Source organism: Zootoca vivipara, chromosome 1 (assembly GCF_965207765.1).
Source record: "Zootoca vivipara chromosome 1, rZooViv2.hap1.1, whole genome shotgun sequence".
Taxonomy (NCBI): Eukaryota; Metazoa; Chordata; class Lepidosauria; order Squamata; family Lacertidae; genus Zootoca; species Zootoca vivipara.
Genome location: NC_142582.1, coordinates 53322695 through 53344215, shown reverse-complemented (window position 1 = coordinate 53344215; position 21521 = coordinate 53322695). Strand labels below are relative to the sequence as shown.

Sequence of the window (21521 nt, the reverse complement as noted above, 5' to 3'; positions counted from 1 at the left end):
GTGGGCAGAGAGAGCTGCTTTCTGTGAGGGAGTGGGGAGGTGGCTATCCCAATAGCAGCAGCACTTTGGTTTGGGCAAACTGGGCAGCTAGGTCTTGCAACCCTTTCTGATTTCCTAGGAGACGGGCACTGTGGAAATTAAAAGGGTGGCTAAAACTAGCTGTCGGGTGCTGCTTGGAGTGCCAAGCCGGGGGGGGGGGGACACAGGCAGGGCGGCAGCAGTGGGCCCTGCCAGTCATGGCACATGGCGAAGGATGCCAGCTGCTGCTTCTGAACCGTGACCCTGAGGCACTTCTACCACATACGCCTGTTTCCACTCTAAGCAGTCCACAATATCTGAGGCTCAGTTTTATCCCCCCCCTTCAGCCCAACGCAGCTCATAATTGGGCTTGGGCCCATTGGGCTCTCCCACTACTTCAGAGGTGGACAGGCTTTAGCCTTGCGGGATCCACTTCATTTTCCACTAGAGCTGTGGCAGCATGTCCTGTTTTGCCGCTTGAGGCAAAAACCGGAAATGCCACCTTCGCCTCTGCTGCTGGCGGAGAAGTGGCACTGGCACCAATTTCCCGTGAGACAAGATGGCATCCATCATAGTGCAACATTGAATTTCTCCCTTGGGCAAGCATGTAACCCTCCCTCCATGTCCCTGAGATAGGAAGAAGATCAAACTGAGCAGCTTAGCCCTCGACCACAAGGTGACGGGCGACCGGTTCTACATGCACGTGACGGCTGTGGGGCAGCGGCTGAGCCAGAGAACGCCCCGTCTCGACGGGCTCTACCCATCTGTGGAGGACCTTTACCAAAAGCCCGTGAAATCCTCTGATCGTGAGTGCCCCCTCATCACATCACCACAGCTCCCCAAGAAGGAAGGGAATCCCGGCCCCCCCTGGCCTGTCGAACAAAGCCTGCGGTTTGGTTCGGTGCCCGTCTAGTGTTTCATGGCTTGCACACAAACACACACAGGTCTCTTGCAGGTCAAGGGCCTTCCTCGAGGCTTCCTGAGGGATGGGAAGTGTTATAGATTTATTCCTGAAAGCCTTGGGCCTCTTGCGTCAGGCTCCGTTCCTGGCAGTGGCTTCAAGAGCTGAGAACAGGCCCTGGCATCTGGCTCCATCTATTGGCCGGAGCAAGCCATTGCCGTTTCCTTTCGACATCTGTCTTGCTCTTGTGAGGAAAAACAACTTCTAGGGAGTGGCTGGGCTTTCTCTGCCTGCATAATGCAAAGGAATTACTCGAGGAGGAGGTTACTCTAGTTCATAGCAGAAAACAGGGCTGAAGCCCATTCCCGAGTCCATCCTTTTTATATATATATAAAAACAACAACAACCCTTTCCTGTATTCAGGCATAGTACACTAACTACACACTGTCCCCTTAAAGAGTCTCACCTCCCATCCCATATACCAGAGGAATCCCCTACTGCAGTCTGGAGCAGGCATCCCCAAACTTTGGCCCTCCAGATGTTTTGGCCTACAACTCCCATGATCCCTAGCTAACAGGACCAGTGGTCAGGCATGATGGGAATTGTAGTCCAAAACATCTGGAGGGCCAAAGTTTAGGGATGCCTGGTCTGGAGTTAAGAGTCCTGCCAGGGAGGTGTATATAGCCTTGTAAATAATCCAATGGAAATTGCCAGCAACTGTGTTGAGCCTGAATTCAAAAGGTAAAGGTTTTACCAAAAAAAACCCCACCCCCTTCTTGTTCCCTAACAAGGCATAATATACAAACCTTTGAGTCTCAGAAGTGCCTCTGTGTCTACTAAAGCTCACTCTCTGAAATGAGAGTGAAGCTAGTGCTTTTCCATGAGAGCTAGACACTAATCTTTCCCATCATCTTTTTTGGTGTTTGCCACCCGCAGGGCTGTTCAGATGAAACGTCCTATGCCTTCACCGATGAAGTAGGATTGCCCTGTTAGCCCAGCCAGTGTGCTCCATGTTGGTGTAGGGGGATGGGCAGCAAGTGGAAAATCCCACACCCCCATATACTTTAAGCGGGTGGCACTGTGGTATAAACCACTGAGCCTCTTGGGCTTGCCGATTGAAAGGTCGGTGGTTCAAATCCCCATGACGGGGAGAGCTCTCGTTGCTTCTGTCCCAGCTCCTGCCAACCTAGCAGTTTGAAAGCATACCAGTGCAAGTAGATAAATGGGTACTGTTGTGTATTGAGTCAAAGGATTTTATATCTGTATTATTATTGTCTGTATTTGCATTAGGATAAAGTAACTGCCTTTTGGTTCCAGAGGGTACAGCTACTATTGGTTCATTTAAGCTGCTGTATTTGGATCCTCTGTCTTATTGGTTTCCTCCAAAAGGCAGCACTGTGATTGCTTGATATTGTTCCCTCCAAAATGTATCCCTTCCTAGCTAGTCCCCTGTCCCTATAAATGTAGCTTTCCTCTCCTCAGTCTTCAGTCTTGTTCACTTTAATAAAGAGCTGTTACTAGAGAACTGTCTCCAGCATGTTATGTCAAGAGAGCTGAAATCACAAACCCCACGTCACAACAACTGGCGACGAAGGTGGGATCCGGAATGCTGAGGAGCGGTTAAACACAGCCCTGCCTCAGAGTCCGGATTGCAGCTTAGAACAAGACTCACTGGCCAGCTGAGAAGACGACCCTGCCCGCTAGGACAATGGAGAGTCCAAGGGTATTGGAGCCCTTCCAGCCATCAGAGCCCCACACATGGGAAGACTACGTCGAACGCTTCGAGTTCTTTGCAGTGGCTCAAGGGATCACCGATGCCAGCAAAAGAAGGGCCACATTCCTGAGCTACTGTGGGCCCGAGACCTTCAAGCTGGCCAAGGCATTACTTGCTCCAGCGAAGCTGAGTGAGACATCTCTCAAAGATATTCTTGCCTGCCTAACAAGCCACTTGGCGCCTACTGAGACCAAGATGGCCCGGCGGATGGAGTTCCATAAGAGGCAGCAGCATGCTGGGGAGTCTGTATCCACATTTCTGGCTGAACTCCGGAAGCTCGCTCAGCACTGCGGCTTCCAAAATCTGGAAGAGACTCTCCTGGATCGGTTTATTGGTGGTCTGAGCAGCAAGAAAGCCAGAAGACGCATCGTGGCTAAAGAAGAGGTTACCCTTGCTTCAGCCTTGAAGGAGGCCACCGCCACGGAGAATTATGAAAGAGAGGAGCTTGATGCCAGTCGCAAGGCCACTAAGCCACAGATAGAAGTTGCGCATGCCATGGACGAGCTAGAGGCTACTCCGAGCCAGAGCCCAGTCCGTGGGGTCGAGTTGGTGCGTCAGGCCTGCACAGTGCACAAAGATCGCCGAGGCAGTTGCCCAGGTTGTGGCGGAAACCATGAGCGGAAGAGTTGTCGTTTCAGGGATGCTATGTGCCGGACGTGCGGAAAGACGGGTCACATCGCCAGGGTCTGTAGATCGGCGGCGTCGGGAGCAACAGGAGCACCTAGACTGGAGCATCGCAGACCGCCCACAGCAACTCGTTTTCTAAAGGACTGCCACTACGTAACGGAGATCAACGGGAGGGCCGTGCAGTTTCCAGCGCAAGGCAAGGCACACGTCAAGGTGAAGATTGAGGGTCAGAAGTGCGACATGGAGGTGGACTCCGGATCTGCATTCACCATCGTGTCGGACCAGACCGCGAAGACATTCTTCCCCAGGGGTAAGTTGCCCCCTCTGGAGCCCTTCCCGGCAACCTTGCAGTCGTACTCAGCAGGCCGCATCCATGTTATGGGAATGTGTGCCGTGAGAGTACAGTTCCGGGACAAACAGGCTGTACTCAAACTGGTGATTGCGAAGGGCAGTCGCCCCAGTCTCCTGGGCACTGACTGGTTCCCCGCCCTGGGACTGAGTATCTCAGGGCTTAATTCAATCCAAACCTGCCCTGAGATGAGCGAGGCATTATGCAAGGAATTTGCTGGTCTCTTTAATGGAAAACTGGGTTGTTATAAAGGGCCCCCAGTTGACTTCGAGTTGGACCCCGGTGTGGCCCCAATCCGACTCAAACCAAGGCGAGTGCCATTTGCACTGCAACCCAAGATCGAGGCAGAGCTGGATAAATTGGTCAAGCAGGGAGTTCTCTCACCCGTGGACTCTGCTAAGTGGGAGACTCCAATCGTCACGCCCCTTAAAGCAAATGGGGAAGTCAGGATATGTGCAGATTACAAATGTACTATCAATAAGGCACTCAGGGGAAACTCATACCCCATTCCAGTCGTATCACATCTGTTGGCTAAACTGGCTGGGGGCAAGGTGTTCGCCAAAATTGACCTGGCACAAGCTTACCAACAGCTGCCAGTAACCCCACAATCAGCGGAAGCACAGACTATTGTCACACATAAAGGGGTGTTCAGAGTTAACAGATTACAGTTCGGAGTTTGTGTGGCCCCAGGGATTTTTCAAGGGCTCATGGAACGCCTGTTAAGAGGTCTGCCGGGGGTCTTGCCATTTTTTGATGACGTTTTGATTGCTGGAAAAGACCCACAGGAACTGGTTGCGCGTGTCCGTGCAGTGTTGCTCAAGTTCAAGGAGGTGGGGTTGCAACTGAAAAAAGAAAAATGCAGTTTTGGGGTGCCAACTGTGGATTTCTTGGGGTTTAAAATTGATGCATCAGGCATCCACCCCACAGATGCTAAGATTAAGGCCATCATCGAGGCACCACGACCACAGAACAAGACGGAGTTGCAGTCATTCCTGGGACTTATTAACTTTTATCATTCGTTCTTACCCCAGAAAGCTTCGGTAGCTGAACCATTACATAGACTATTGCAGAAAAAGAATGTGTGGCGATGGGGGCGGGAGCAGCAGAAGGCTTTTGACTCCTTGCGAGGAATGCTGAGTAGCAGGAGCGTCCTTGCTCATTATGATGAGTCAAAGCCGCTGGTCCTGGCATGTGATGCCTCTCAATACGGTCTGGGGGCTGTGCTGAGTCATAGGGAACCGGATGGGTCGGAAAAGCCCATCTCTTTCTATTCCCGTACGTTGTCGCCCACAGAGCGCAACTATGCTCAAATTGATAAAGAGGCACTGGCTATTGTGTCCGGAATCAAAAGGTTCTATGATTATTTGTACGGTCGCCATTTCTCCATTGAAACGGACCACAAACCACTGTTAGGGTTGTTCAACCCAAACAAACAAACGCCACAAATTCTCTCCCCCAGAATGTTGCGTTGGTCAATATTCCTGAATGGGTTCCAGTACACCTTGACCCATGTGCCGGGGAAACAGTTGTGCCATGCTGATGCGCTGAGTCGATTGCCCCTTCCTGGCGGGAGCAATGAGGATCCTGCTCTGGCGGAGCACATTATGATGCTAGAAACACTTCCGGGGGCTCCTGTAACAGCTACGGATATAGCTGAGAAAACTAGGAAAGATGCTGTTCTCTCCCGTGTGCTCACTTGGGTGGGGAGGGGGTGGCCAGGTGGTCCGCATGAAGAAAAATTCAGGCCTTATGCGACAAGGCAGCACGAATTGTCCATGCATAAGGGTTGTCTCCTATGGGGAGATAGGGTGATCATCCCAGCACCACTGAGAAACAGGGTTCTTGAGACGCTTCACATGGGACACCCGGGAATGGTCAGGATGAAGTCGCTAGCCCGATGTTATGTGTGGTGGCCTGGAATGGACCAGAACATAGAACAATGGGTACGAACATGCAAGGCATGCCAAGAGGTGCGGCCAGAAGTGGCCAGAGCACCAGTCCACTGGTGGGAGCAGTCCAGGACTCCCTGGAGCCGGCTGCACATAGATTTTGCTGGGCCATTCCAAGGGAAGGTCTTTTTGGTTATCGTTGATGCATATTCCAAATGGTTAGAAGTGGCGATGGTCCCTAGTATGGCATCAGCTGCCGTAATCAAGGTGTTGAGGCAGCTGTTTGCTACCCACGGGTTACCTGAGACCATTGTATCAGATAATGGGGCAGCTTTTGTATCCCAAGAATTCAGGGCATTCTTGGCTGATAACTTTATAAGAGGGGTCACATCCGCGCCCTTTCACCCATCCTCCAATGGGCAGGCTGAGCGCATGGTAAGAACAGCCAAAGAATCCATTGCGCGCTTAATGGAGGGTAACTGGTCGGCTCGCATTGCGCGAATGTTATTTTTGCAGCATGCGACGCCGTGTACTGCGACGGGCAAGTCGCCAGCCGAGCTGCTCTTAGGTAGAAGACTGGTAACGGTGCTGGATTATGTCCACCCAGATAAAATGCCAAACCATAATTCAAGAGCAACCCCCCAGGCTGAGACTGACACAACAAGGTATCTCGCCCCTGAAGATCTGGTCTGGGTGAGGAACTATTCACGAGGTCCGCGGTGGGTGGCCGGTGTGATCACCCGGGCTAGTGGACCTGTGTCCTATTATGTGACCTTGGAAAATGGGCAAGTTTGGAAGAGACATATAGATCAGCTGAGGCGCCGGGCGCTCAGCAGGGAGGAGTCAGATAATTCATCCCTGGCTAATGACGCACAGCTGCGAGACCAGAGTGAAGATGGCCCAGAGGTGCAGTCACCAGGGGCTTCAGCAAATGAACCAGGGTCTGCTAGTCCTCAGGATGACGAGGTACAGGTCGGGGACCCTGAGATGTCTGGGACTCCATCTGTTCCTGACGAAACCCCTATAGCAGCCCCTCCACCACAGGTAACACCCAATCCAGAACCTGCAACCCCTGTTGTCAGGAGATCAGGTAGAAGTTGTAGGACCCCACAGTACCTGAGGGATTACGTCTGCTGTGCTCACTAGGGGGGGAGGGGTGTTGTGTATTGAGTCAAAGGATTTTATATCTGTATTATTATTGTCTGTATTTGCATTAGGATAAAGTAACTGCCTTTTGGTTCCAGAGGGTACAGCTACTATTGGTTCATTTAAGCTGCTGTATTTGGATCCTCTGTCTTATTGGTTTCCTCCAAAAGGCAGCACTGTGATTGCTTGATATTGTTCCCTCCAAAATGTATCCCTTCCTAGCTAGTCCCCTGTCCCTATAAATGTAGCTTTCCTCTCCTCAGTCTTCAGTCTTGTTCACTTTAATAAAGAGCTGTTACTAGAGAACTGTCTCCAGCATGTTATGTCAAGAGAGCTGAAATCACAAACCCCACGTCACAACAGGTACTGCGGCAGCAGGAAGGTAAAACGACTTTTCCGTGCACTCTGGCTTCCATCAGTGTCCCGTTGCGTCAGAAGCGGTTTAGTCATGCTGGCCACATGACCCAGAAAACTGTCTGTGGACAAACGCTAGCTCCCTCAGTCTGAAGCGAGATGAGCGCCGCACCCCATAGTCGCCTTTGACTGGACTTAACCGCCCAGGGGTTATTTACCTTTTAAACTTTACCTTAAGTGAACACAAGATTTTGCTCTGCTTTGTCCATCTGCTGTGCCATATCAACCCTCTAAATTAGAAAGGGGAGCCTACAAATGATTGACCCCGTAGGCCCCAGCCCAGCATAGCCAGTGGCAGAGCTTATTGGTATTGCAGTCCAGGGAAACTTGAAGTTTTCTCCCTTCCTGATCTGTATTCTGTGCTCTGTTTGGCTCCAGGTGCCACCTCCTTCCGCCGCAGTGTCTGCTCCCCCATCTTTCTGTGGAGTCTCTTCACCATGGGCATGACCCAGCTGCGTGTCATCTTCTACATGGCAGCCATGAACAAGATGCTGGAGTTCCAAGTAACAGGTGGCCAGGACCCTGGTGAGGACTGATAGGGGAAAGATTTCCCAGCAGCCAAAGCACACCGGGAAGCAAAGGGGAGAAAGATGGGAGTTGGGGGAGAATAAACAACATAGGAGAGTGGAAGAAGTATTGCTTGCAGGGTAACCTACATAATAATTGTGTAGAGTTGCCAGGGGAGTGAATCCGGGTCTGTTGGGACAAGGTCCTGGTCCAGTTACTGTGATGCAGTCTTGTTCTTCTTTCCTTCTTCTTTTCTTGGGCATTCCAGTTCCAGAAGAGTTGGCGGATGAAGCTGAGGCAACAGGTAGGAACCTTCATGGGAGACGAGCCTAGTGCAGACCTTTCCATGTATGTGTGCGATACACAAACCCTCTGTTCATTGCTCTGCCTGCCCAGACTTTGAGTTGGTTGGGAACTTCCATTTCCTAGGAAACAAAGCCTAGAGTCTCCTTTTAAAACCTCAAAGCCGCTTCCCTGCAAACATAAAATGGTTCTCAGCCCTGCTTTGGAAAATTTAATAAGTCCAAGTAGCAATTTTTCACAGTGGCAAGTTATGAGTGCTGATGGAGCAGAACTGGCCCATCTTGACTGATAACCAGAGCTGCCTCTGCAGCTGCTGTTATTAATAAATGAATTACCTTTTACATGTGTCTCAAAGCAACTTACAAACAAACCATAAGAACAGCTAAAAATAGTTTAGAAAATTGAAGCAATACAAAATGAACACCTAAGGCAAGGAACCTTTCCTTCCAGCCAGAAAAGCTTGTCAGAGGAAAAAAATGTCTTCAGTTGTTTCTGGAAAGTACAGATAGTGCTGTATCTCCACGGGGATGCTGTTCCACGAAACAAGGGATAACTACACTGAAAGCCCTGCTCTGAGTTACTTTACTATGGGGCAAGCTTCTGATATTTTTGACCCTTTAAGGAGAAATTCTCCAGCTGAAGGCACTGCCCTTCTGGGTATATAAGGGATAAGACAGTTTCTCAAGTAACCTGGTGCTGAGCTGTATACAAAATGGAGAGACTGGGAATGGTGTGTGTGTGTGTGTGTGTGTGTGTGTGGAGTAAGTTTTATCCCATGGGAGGAATACTGGGTTTCTGGTCCTTTGTCCAACATAGTAGGTGATGTTAGGAGCTGTTAAGTGGTAGTTCATTGGTTTACAATTTTGTTTTGTTTTTTATCTTTGGATTGTTAGCTGCTTAGGATGGGCCCCTTTTTAAATAAAAAAGCTTACCTGGGGAAAGTGAGGGCCAGACTGGATTAGCTGAGAGAAATAGAATGGGAAGCAGGGACAAAGGGTGAAAGGGTGAAATGTGGAGTGGCGAATTCATGATGTGTGGACAGGCCTAGACCAAAGCATTTCCCCATGGCAATTGGTAAATACTTCCCACATCATCTGCACTGGGTGCAAAGGATGATTATTTCTCATATGTTTGTTCCACCCTGCCTCCAACGAGTTCAGAGTGGTGTGTATAGGGCCTCTCAGATGGCAGTCTAACAACTGCTGCTTAGCTTCAGACGAGGAAGTCTTTCAGACTGTTCTCTCTATCCTACCCCCTTTCTTTTTGCTGGGCAGTTGGCTTCTACTCCTCCATCTTTGGTGTCATGCAATTTCTGTGCCTTCTCACCTGTCCCGTCATTGGCTACGTGATGGACTGGCGCATGAAGGACTGTGTGGATGCACCAGCGAACATCCACAGCACTGGATCGGCAAGGTGAGAGTCACAATTCCCCTAATTTCAAAAGCAGAATCGGTATGAAGACCAAACCTGAATGCTCTCGGTGTGAGGGTGTTGATGCAGTCACAGGGGGCTGACCGGTTCTCTGTTTTTCTTCTTAGGACCGAGACAAAAGGAAAGCCAGGCAAAGTTCGCTACTGTAAAATCCAGAAGCTCACCAATGCTATTCGTGCCTTTGTCATCACCAATCTCCTGCTGGTGGGATTTGGTATCACTTGCCTGATCAACAGCCTCCCTCTCCAGGTAACCTCTGCCCCACTTCTCATTTCACCCATGATGCTCCTTGGCATATGGCCTCCCTCTGACCCTGCCCTTCATCGAACCAGCCCTGTGTGGCTTCCTTCATTTTGTTTCTTTCTCCACAGTATGTGACCTTCATCTTTCACACCATGGTGCGTGGCTTTTTCCATTCTGCCTGCGGAGGTCTCTATGCCGCTGTGTGAGTTTATGCCACTGTGTGGAGCACCTTTGCCCTCCCAGCTTCAGAGTGGGAGCCAGATTATGGTCAGCACCAGCTTCCCCCCCCCCAACCTGGTGCCCTGCCCTCCTGATGTAGTTGAACTCCCATCAGCCCCAGCTAGAATGGTCAGGAGAGAGGAGGGCTTGCATTGTGCTTCTTACGCTACACCAGGGATATGGAAATCTCAGGCCAAAAAAGGCCTCTTACCAAACTCTTTCAAACGTGGATACACCCTGATTTGGATCTAGTTTTAGTTTCCCCCTTTTTAAGCCGTAGTCATGATATAAGCCAGGGCAGGATTTTTAAACTTTGTAAAATTTAAGACATACCCCGAAAATAAGCCAACAGCGCCGCGCAGAGTGCTGGATCAAGGAGCCGGTCTGCAGGGTCAGCGTCCAGCAGCGCCGTGCTGGATTGAGGAGGTGGTGTTCCATGTGGCGCTGCTGGACGCCGACCCTGCAGGCCACTTCCTCGATCCGGTGCTCAGCGCAGCGCTGATCGGCGCCGACCCGGCAGGCCGCCGGATCCACTCTGCTGTAAAAAGCACAATAGCAATGGCGGCGGCAGCAGCAGCAATTAAAGGAAAGCTGAAGAACCTGAGTGAAAACGAGGAAGAAAGCATTTAGACGAACTGGATGAAAAGAGAGCAAAAGCGGCCGCCGCCCACGCCATTTCCCCGCTTTGATTTTTTTCAAGGCGATCGAACGAAGCAATGCGGGAGCCTGATTGGCCTCGGATCGAGGCAGACCGCAGGGAAACCGCGGGGGGGGGGAGCCGGGAAGCGGCACTCAGCGTCCGGCTGCAACTCTGCACCTACAGAAGCGAGGTTTCTGCCAGGCATCCAACATGGAAGGGCGAGTAGGGAGGCTGGAGGAGATGGGGGCGAGGATCGTGGCCCTGGTGCAGAGCGCACGTCGCCGGCACGCTGGGTCCTTTCCCTTTGGTGAGTGCCGGCCGGCGGCTCCCGGGCCCAAGGTTCTGCCTAGCGCCGGGGCTCCTGAGTGTGGGAATGTTCAGGAATGTGGATGAGGAGATATTGTTTAATATATCCTATCCCCGCTTGCGCTAGCAAGCACAAAACTTTAGCAGAGTAAAACATTCCCCTTTTGCAAAATACACAGCAGAAGAACGTTTGCGCAGGCTTGATTTAAGCCACTAAAATAAAGTGTATTTTCCTGGTATTTCCCCTTTTTCCCTCTTAAAAGAAAAGACACAACACAATGCTCTTAAAAGTATAAAAGATGTTTACTTACAAGCATCTCGAGGTACAGCACACTCAAGAGGTAGACTTGCTTAGTTAAAAGGTAATATATACATTGTGAAGTTCACTTATAAGAAGTGAGACTCCATCTCATCTCTCTCTCTAGGCTGGAGGCCTTGAGGGAGAGACTCACTAAGATGTGTGTAGTCCAAGAGGTCTGGTCCAAGAGAGGGAAAATGGCTGTTTCCTTCAGGATTTATCTGCCACTTCCTCAACTCATTTGCATGTGAAGGAAGAGGAAACTACGCTTAGTCATATCCTCCTCCTCAGTCCTCCAAGTGGACTATCTAGGGATTGTTGTGACTTGACTGCACTTAACCCTTTGCATCCCACAAACCCCTTCTCAGGCAATTCACAACATACACAAAAACATACATAAATAACTTTAATCAACCACCCAAGAGTCCCAGCTTGCCACGAAGATCCTGGAACTTCTCTCTTGGCAGGGGCTTTGTTAGGACATCTGCAGTCATCTGGTCAGTGTTGCAGTAACACATTTCAACAAGTCCATCCTCGATCACCTGGCGTATGTAGTGGTACCTGACCCCAATGTGTTTGGTGCGTGCAAGGAACTTTTCACTTTGTGTCAGCTTCATACTGCTCTGATTGTCCTCCATCAAGCTGACAGGTCCCGTTCTTGGCACGCCAAAGTCCTTCAGGAGCTGATCCAGCCAGGGGATCTCTCTGCAAGCTTCCGAAGCCGCAATGTACTCAGATTCTGTGGACGATAAAGCTACACATTTCTGTTTATAGCTGCCCCATGCAATAGCTCCGTCCCCATACATAAAAACATAGCCACTTGTGGATTTATAATCCTTATTGTCCCCAGCCCAATCCGCATCAGTGTACCCAAGCAGTTTAGGGTCTCTGACAGCTGGCAGTTTTAATTTACAGTCCATGGTTCCCTTTAGATAACGAACAACCCTCTTAACTCCAGCCCAATCATGCTCAGTGGGACAACTTACTTTCCTACTTAGGATCCCCACTGCACTTGCCAGGTCAGGTCTGCATGTGGTAACCAAATACAAAAGTTTGCCGACCGCTGACCTGTATTGCGTGTTGTTTGGCAGCAACTTCGAACCTTGTTGATTCTTCAAGAAGTCTGTGGCCATCGGTGTCGCAACTGGGTGTGCGTCCTGCATCTGCATGCTTTCAATCAGTTCAGTTATCTTTTGCCTTTGGCTGAGTAAGAACGATCCATCCTCTTCTCTCTCAACTTGAATTCCCAAGTAGTATTTCACTTTTCCAAGTTCCTTGACCTCTACTTCCCTGTTGAGGTGTTTGACTATGTCTTTATAGTCTTTCTCATTTGACGTAGAAATTAAAAGGTCGTCAACAAAGGCTAAAATGTACGAAAACTGTCCATTCCTTTGTTTGGTGTACAAGCACTTATCAGCAGTCCCTTGCTTGTACCCAAGCTGCACCAGCATCTCATGGAGTTTCTGGTTCCAAGCCCTCGCTGCTTGCTTCAAACCATAAAGTCCTTTCTGCAGCTTGCACACTAGATGTGCCTCATTTGGTTTAATGAAACCTTTGGGCTGCTTCATATAAATCTGCTCAGAAATTTCGCCGTGAAGAAAGGCTGTCGCAATGTCAATATGGTAAACTGACATTTGCTTAGATGCTGCAATACTTAAAAGTAGTCTGACACTGCTGTATCGAACTGTCGGTGCAAACACTTGATCGTAATCCTCTCCATACTTCTGGGAAAAACCTTGTGCCACAAGCCTAGCTTTGTAGCGTTGCACCTCCCCTTCTGAACCCTTTTTAACCTTGAACACCCATTTACTTCCAATTGCTTCCTTACCAGGAGGTAGTTCTGTGAGTGTCCAGGTCCTGTTCCGATGAAGTGCATCTATCTCCTCCTGAGCAGCTTTCCTCCAGAGACTGGCTTCATCTGGTGGCATCCTCTCTATCTCTTCCCATTTGGAAGGTTCCTGTGGAGACGCCGACCTTGTAAGGTAGGACAGCCGTAATGGTGGAACACCTCTGTTGGTTCTGGATGAGCGTCTGACCTCTGGTCTTTCGACCGCATCAGCTTCCTCATCCTCCTCCAGCAGTGGCATATCCCCATACAGCTGCTCGTCATCATCTTCGTCTCTGGTGCTGCCAGGGGCCTGGACCTCCACGTCTTCTCGGGTGTCACCTATAGGGGGTGCTACGACACTAGAAGTTGGATTAGTACTTTGTATTGGTTCAAAAGGAAAAATCACAAATTCCTCATCCTGTGGCTCCTTGGAACAATCAATGGCAGTGTCCTTTGTATCAACTTTGCCTTGCTCATCGAAGTAAATTACATGCTGCGAACTTGTCTTGCCAGTTTGCGGATCCAAGACTCTATATCCTTTTCCTCCAGAAGCGTACCCAACTAGGATCCCTGCCTTCGCTCTGGAATCAAGTTTGTGTCTGTGCTCCTTGGGCACATGATAGTAGCACAAACTTCCAAATACACGTATATGTGACAAATTTGGGGCTTTTCCATGCCAAAGTTCAAATGGTGTGCGCTCTGCGCCTTTTGTGGGCAGTCTGTTCTGAAGATAGACTGAGCAACGAGCCGCTTCACCCCACAGCCTGTGTGACAAGTTAGCTTCCTTTAGCATGCACCTTGTCATTTCCAAAATGGATCTAAATTTCCTCTCTGCAATTGAGTTTTGTTGGGGTGTGTAGGCAACTGTGGTCACGTGTGATATGCCTTCTCTAGCCATGACGGCCTGCATCTCATGTGAACAAAATTCCCCACCATTATCGGACATTAAAATGGAAGGGGCTCGCTGGAACTTGTTCTTGACCATGTTAAGATAGTCCCTGAACAATTCCACTGTCTCACTCTTCTCCTTGATAAAGTAGGCTACGCAGAATCTCGAGAAATCGTCCAAAAATATCAAAATATATTTATTACCTCCTAGAGAAGACACATTCATTGGTCCACATAGATCTGTATGGACAATGTCCAATACTTTAGTGCTTCTCTTCTCTGCACAACGTGGGAAAGAAGGTTTAGTTGCTTTCTCACTAACACAAGTTATACATTTTGATGTTGGTGTATTTGTGTTGCTTTGCTTTACCTGCAGACCTCTCACAAGATCACCTTTCTGTAGTTCCAGAATAACGTTGGTGTCTCTGTGTCCAAGTCTCTTGTGCCAGAGTTCCAGACTTCCTTCGTCCTTTTGACTTGGTTGCGCCACCTTTGCAGACTGGTTCTGCTGGTTCTCTGAAACATTAAGCTCATATACACCATCCTTTAGTGTGCCTTGAACATAAACTTCATCATGCTTAGTCACAATACATTGTCCTTTTTCAAATGTAATTTTAAAACCTTTCCTGTCCAAACTGGACACGCTGAGTAAGTTGCAATTAAGCTTTGGTGCAAACTTAACTTCAGTTATCTTAGTATTAATTGTTTCATGATCTACGTTGAATTTCAAATTCACAGTTCCTGAACCAATTGCCTTTACAATGTTGCCATCAGCAATCTCAATTTCAGAGGTTTCATCCCCATTAATCTCATTAAAATACTCCTTTTCATAACAGAAATGAGAACTCGCTCCACTGTCAAGAATCCACTTATTGCGCTTATTTTCACAATCCTGGACAGCTAAACTCCTCTCCTGCATCAACATGGTTTGCTCATGACTCCCCTTCTTAACACCTTGTGGTTTTGAGGGGTGGGATTCAACTTTATCCCCATTTTGACTCTTGCAGTTCCTTGCTATGTGGTTTTTCCCATTGCATTTAAAACAAATTATTTCTCTAGATGTCTGTCTGGACTTTCCAAAATGCTTGGATGCATAGCTGCTATCCTTCCTCCTTGGATTCCTTTCTTGAGAATCAAGGCTATCTCTGCATTCCTCTCTTAAATGGTTGATAAGCTCATTAAAAGTTAAATCCTTTGTGTGATCCATTATACTTTTAAATGGAGCAAACGTAGGTCCCAATGATGCAAGCATAAACGTTACTTTAGTCACATCATCAAAGGCTCTGGGAGTAAGGGCAATTCTTTGAACAATCTCAGAAAAATTCTTAAAATGCTCTGTAAACTCTTCTCTAGAATTCATCTTCAACTTGAGTAACTTATCCAACAAGTATCTATAGGAACTCTCTGTAGATTGTGCATAAATGCGTTCAATGTCCTCTAGGATCTTAGATGCATCATCTTCAAAATTTATCATTGATAGATGCTCATTCCTCAAACTGCTCAAAATTATGTGCTTGGCTTCATCATTTTTAATACTCCAAGCTTCTATCTTAGCTAAAGCTTCTGCATCGGTTCCTGTAGGCTTTTCTTCCTTAATGGCCTGCAGAACACGCCTAGCAGCAAGATAAACTAAAACGCGCTGCTTCCACTGCACAAAATTATTGTCATCCAGCAGCATAAAACTTGGTCTTGCCTCACTATCAAAACTGGAGCTTGCCATCTTAAAACTTCAAAAATTTCCAAAATTCAAAAATCTTTCAAAAATCAAATTCAAAATCTCAAAAATATCTTCACTACCTCTGAGCTTTCTCAGTGCTGTAAACTCTGAGGGAGGGGAGGGGTAGTTAATCCCCCAAGCACACTGCAGAACAAAGAGACCATGTGCTCAACCAGGAAATCCTAACTGGAAAAATCCTACAGAGTTCAAAATCACAATCCAAATCAATCCTTCAAAAATACACAAAATACGCAACTCTGGGCCGCAATAACCCTATGTGGGAATGTTCAGGAATGTGGATGAGGAGATATTGTTTAATATATCCTATCCCCGCTTGCGCTAGCAAGCACAAAACTTTAGCAGAGTAAAACATTCCCCTTTTGCAAAATACACAGCAGAAGAACGTTTGCGCAGGCTTGATTTAAGCCACTAAAATAAAGTGTATTTTCCTGGTATTTCCCCTTTTTCCCTCTTAAAAGAAAAGACACAACACAATGCTCTTAAAAGTATAAAAGATGTTTACTTACAAGCATCTCGAGGTACAGCACACTCAAGAGGTAGACTTGCTTAGTTAAAAGGTAATATATACATTGTGAAGTTCACTTATAAGAAGTGAGACTCCATCTCATCTCTCTCTCTAGGCTGGAGGCCTTGAGGGAGAGACTCACTAAGATGTGTGTAGTCCAAGAGGTCTGGTCCAAGAGAGGGAAAATGGCTGTTTCCTTCAGGATTTATCTGCCACTTCCTCAACTCATTTGCATGTGAAGGAAGAGGAAACTACGCTTAGTCATATCCTCCTCCTCAGTCCTCCAAGTGGACTATCTAGGGATTGTTGTGACTTGACTGCACTTAACCCTTTGCATCCCACACTGAGAAGCCTTGCGAGGGAGGAAAGGAGGTGAAGCCGAAGCCACTTCCACCGCCTCCTCCCCCTCCTCCCCCGCCTCCTCCCCCTCCTCCCCCTTTGCCATCGCTGCCTCTTCTCCTCGCTGCAGCGTCTCCCGCTCCCGGGTCCCGCACACTGAAGCGCGGGCGGATGGAGGTTCACTCTGCATAGGATTGGGCTGCCCTATTGCCTTTAACCCTCTTGCGGGGCTGGAGGGAGGAAGCAATGCACAAAAGGAGGCGCAGGCATGTGATCCGACTGTGCGCTTTGGTTTGGGGATCTGCCGTTTGGGTCAGTTAACTTTCGTCGCCTCGCTCGCGCACAGTGCCATCCTGCGCATTCAGTGGCGCGCTTTGCCCCCAGGGGAAATGTGTGCGGCGGCGGCAGCAGCAGCAGCAGGATCGCAGCCAAAAGCTGGTCCCTGGCTGTCAGAGCCCCGCTGAACTCCACGGGGCTTTCTTCTGAGTTAGGAGCCATAGGATCGCGCTGCAAGTGGCTGGGACTCTGCAGCCTCCTCTGTTGCGCGTTTAGAAGGAAACGCAGCAGCAGAAGCGGCACGTCTTTATATTTTGGGGCCATCTGATCCGGGCGTTTTTTTTTAAAAATAAATCGAATAAATGTAGATTGCTGTACCATACTTAATAAAAAAATAAGACATCCCCTGAAAATAAGCCATAGTGTGTTTTTTAAGGAAAAATAAATATAAGACGGTGTCTTTAAAAAGGGGAAACACGGTATGTGGCTAAAGCACAAGGCATGGGGAGAGTTCCACAGGAGGTGGATGAAGCAGGAGAGACAGCCAAGTGGGCTCCTTTTCCCTTCCTAGCAGCAGCTTCCGTTTTGGAGCTGCAGAGCAAGACCGTACAGGTGGGGGAGAGGGAGGTCCCTGTGTGTGTTTGCATTCTGGTAGGATTCTCTGCCATTCCAAAATCTCATGTTGTGACACCTGTGTGAAGAGCAGCTCTGCTCTCTGGCTCTACTCATTGGCTGACAGGCAAAGAGAGCTGGAAGGGAGGAGGAGGAGGAGATGCCCTATCGGCCGGCTTTCCCCTTCTCTTTATCTCCAGTTATCTTTTTCTAAAGGCAGAGTATCTTCCCTAGCAATTGAGAGTTTGAGGAGGGGGAAAGGAGCAGCAATAAAGAGGCAGTTTATATTTCCGTTTCTGTTGCCAAACCTTAAAGCGGTTCCTGCTTTTCAGTAGAAGCTGTTGTTCATGTCACTACTAACTTTGTCCATTCACACATTCTTTTCCTCTTCCTGTTCATAGATAGACATCCTTATATGTTTCACATGTCCTTGCTCAGCCTCTGCCAACCTGGTGCCCTCTAGATGTTTTGTACCGCAATACTTTTTGGGGGGATTTAAAACACAAAGCAATCTGGAGGGAACCAGGTTGGCGAAGACTGCTTTAAAATATGGAAAGATTTTTATATCTTTTGAGCAGCTGATCCACTTCCCAGGTATCTGGAAGGTGTGTGCAGTGGGTCTTGGGAGTGGGGGAGGGTTGTTACTAGCTTCTGCGGCATTTTGAGTCTCACCCTCTGTATGCAATTTCTGGTTGCCAGGTACCCGTCCAATCACTTTGGTACATTGACCGGTCTACAGTCCTTGATCAGTGCTGTATTTGCTCTCCTCCAGCAGCCACTCTTCATGGCTATGGTGGGACCACTACATGGTGATCCCTTTTGGGTGAGTTATGGCTTCTCGGGATGAAGACCGAGGTTGCTTTCTCTGAGGGATCGCAGCAAACTTTTCATTTGCAGTGTGGATCCCATTTACACTTGTGCACTTCTTTTAACAAAGAAACAAGCCTAAGCATTTGTGCATTCACCCCCACATCCTGCAAAAAATGAAAGATTCGCTAACATTTTAAAAACAGTTACAAAACTACTCTGCCAGTGTGGAGAGGTTGGTAATGTCACATGTGCTGAGCAATAGGTGCCTGCTGCAGCCAGCTTTGTGCTCTGACCCTTTCTCTAGCATGCTGGTGCAGTGCGGGAAAAGGAGCAATCACAGGATGGGGGCTGAGTGGGCATGTGCCTGTGCATCATTACATTGGCTTGCAGTACATTTCTGAGCACAATTCAAAGTGTTGGTTCCGACCTTTAAAGCCCTAAACGGCCTCAGCCCAGTATACCTGAAGGAGTGTCTCCACCCCCATCATTCCCGGACACTGAGGTCCAGGTCTGAGGGCCTTCTGGCGGTTCCCTCCCTGCGATAAGTGAAGTTATAGGGAACCAGGTAGAGGGCCTTCTCGGTGGTGGTGCCCACCATGTGGAACGCCCTCCCATCAGATGTCAAGGAAATAAACAACTATCTGACTTATAGAAGACATCTGAATACAGCCCTGCTTAGGGAAGTTTTTAATGTTTGATTGCCTTATTATTATTATTATTATTATTATTATTATTATTATTATTAGCAGCTGGCCCTCCACGCGTTGCTGTGTGTTAGTCTGTGAGATGGAGGGTAATAGCCCCTCTTCAGATCCCCCTGAGCCTCAGAGTCCCCCTGAGCCGAGTCGAGATACTGTGGAGAGGGCAGGTTTCATCCCTGTGTCTCCCCCCACCCTGTTCTGACCCATTACCTATCCCTGCCCTCTATTTGGGCCCCCATCCCCTCCAGGCAGGCCCCTACCTCCACTTAGCAATGTTGGGCCTTGTTGCTGGAAAAGGCCTGTTTTCAGTTGGTTTGGCCTTCATGGATGTATGTGAGTAGTGGATCTTGTGGTGGAGGAGGGGTTTGTGGGTGTGGTGTAGATTTCATAGGAAGGGAGCTGTGGGAATAACGCCACTTGAGGGCGCTGTTTTACTTTGTGGAAAAGCAGGTCTGTACCTGCGCAGGTAAGAGATGTGAGACATCCGAGGTTCTGCGAACACTCAGGAAGTGGCATGGAGCGTTGTGTCCAAATTTCAGGGGGATTGGTCAAGCGGTTACCGAGAAAAGTGGAGCCCACAGTTTCACCATTTTTACATTTTTTTTAATATATAGTTTATTATTACATGCGGAAGCAGCAGGATGCATCCTTCTAATTCATTAATGGGGGGATATTAAAAGTTTCCTTTCCCTTGGCTTCCTTTTCTAAGTTGGGACTTTAAAAGTTTCCCTTCTCTTGGCTTCCTTTTCTGAGTTGGGACTTTACAGTGAAGACAGTATTCCACTTTAAGGGCAGGCCAGGAGGTGGAGCCAGCATTTTCTCTGCCCCTCATCAGCATTTAGCATAAATGTACATCACTGGGTATGCACTCATGTTACCGATTCTCCTTGGCCTTCTCCCCAGGTGAACCTTCCCCTCCTCATCTTCTCTTTTGTGGGCTTCCTGCTTCCCAGCTACCTCTACTTCTACCGCCGCAGGCTCCTCCAGGAACAGGCAGCCAAAGAAGGGATTCCAGATCAGGCGAACGGTGCCCAGATGAAACTCCAGGACAATGCAGCCACCAATGGCTTGTTGAGCAATGATGCCACCACTGTATAAGCCATGGACAGGGAAGGTGGGGAGCTTGTGGGTGACAGAGAACAGAATGTGGAATCCGAGTGCTGAGCAGATGGAGTGAGATGCTATTAGAGGGGGGGGGAGAGGGGGAAATACTGTGACAATTTTATATTTGGGAACTATGAAAATAACCGAGGTGCTTTTAAATCTCAACAAATGCATATCTATATTTATGTCTATATTTTATATATAACTATATACAGAAAGAGAACTCTATTTTTTTTTGCAGAGTATTTTAAACAGCCCTAAAACTTTTTAAATAGATGCTAGGGCAGTGAGCATTAGAGGACTAGAATAGTTTATAGAAAGGTCTCTCTCTTGCTGACAGGTGACACATCATGGTGTCTTATGTCTAGTTCACACCACTTAGCCAGCACTTTCCAATCATAGTCTCAACATTCTGAGGTTGTGCTGCCAAATTACCCTTTTCGGTTCCCTCCTCTCTGCCATGGTGGTTATTGCAGATGCAATCAAGGGATGAATGAAGCCAGCCATCCCCAGCCTGGTGTCCTCCAGATGTTTTGGATTTCAATTTCAACTAATTGACCTCATTTGTAGATCTGGAGGGCGTTGAACTGAGGAAAGCTGAATTAACACACACAGGTGTCTGTCCAATGGTAATGCTTTTCTCTCTCTCTCAACTGACTCTCATGAGTCAAAGATGTTTCCTCAGCTTCCTTGTATTCTGGCAGCTGCTGTTGGAGAGTCAATATTGGGGCATCATTTTATAGCTGACACTGCAAGTCCTCCCTCTAATCTCCTAATCCCACACCAAGCTTTATTAAAACAAGCTTATCTCGTCCCGAGACTAAACTCCGCTGGCCTCTTGAAAGCTATGTGTCTCTCTACGGGTTTGGACCTTCTCTTGACAGCAGTTATGACAAGATGTGCAAATTACAGAACTGGTTCTCGATTACACTGGAGAGGATGTTAATGTAACAGGATTTGTAATGGAGGAGAACAAGAATGTAATTTTTAATGACTTTCAGCTGAATTATATCCTAGCAAGAGCGACTGTAGCAGTGCTTTCTAGAGGCTGGATTTTAGGTATTACACCAGGTATGTTGCCAGACTCCAACAAAAAGACTTATTTATTTATATTTAAATTTCTAGCATTGCCTTCCTACCAAAAATTGTCCTCAACATGGCTTACAGCAAGACAATCAATCAACAATAAACCGAAACCAGTTTTGGTTCGATTTTATTACTAGTAGTATTTAAGCTTTTTAAGTCGCTTTGTACAAGTCACTCAAAGCAGCTTGCAGTAAAATACGCAATACAATATATGAAACACAAAGTAATTTAAACCAAAGCACAACATGAGTAATTTCGTTGTTCCTGCAAGGGGACAATTACAATAAAGATATCTTATCTTTAGGTAATCAAATCATAAAAGCAATATCTCCATCCCTTAACACAGGGGTAGGTAACCTCAGGCCTGTGGGCCGGATGTGGCCCAATCGCCTTCTCAATCCAGCCCACGGACGGTCCGGGGATCAGCATGTTTTTACAGAGTAGAATGTGTCCTTTTCTTTAAAATGCATCTCTGGGTTATTTGTATGGCCTGCCTAGTATTTTTACATGAATAGAATGTGTGCTTTTATTTAAAATGCATCTCTGGGTTATTTGTGGGGCATAGGAAT

The 21521-nt window shown here is 47.9% G+C and overlaps 1 protein-coding gene across 3 annotated transcripts in view; it reads left to right on the top strand.

Moving 5' to 3' along the window:
- SLC43A1 (solute carrier family 43 member 1) overlaps nucleotides 1–21253 on the top strand; it is a 38347-nt gene extending 17094 nt beyond the window's left edge. The window contains exons 9-16 of one of the 3 annotated variants that reach the window (XM_035124885.3): nucleotides 655–824; nucleotides 7497–7643; nucleotides 7894–7929; nucleotides 9203–9341; nucleotides 9467–9608; nucleotides 9731–9804; nucleotides 17951–18074; nucleotides 19666–21253. In XM_035124885.3, coding sequence (XP_034980776.2) covers nucleotides 655–824; nucleotides 7497–7643; nucleotides 7894–7929; nucleotides 9203–9341; nucleotides 9467–9608; nucleotides 9731–9804; nucleotides 17951–18074; nucleotides 19666–19860 — 1027 coding nt within the window. In that variant the 3' untranslated portion in view covers nucleotides 19861–21253. The remainder of the gene's footprint in view (nucleotides 1–654; nucleotides 825–7496; nucleotides 7644–7893; nucleotides 7930–9202; nucleotides 9342–9466; nucleotides 9609–9730; nucleotides 9805–17950; nucleotides 18075–19665) is intronic. The other 2 variants (XM_035124912.3, XM_088664212.1) reach the window with 2 other exon arrangements.
- The last annotated feature ends 268 nt before the right edge of the window (nucleotides 21254–21521 follow it).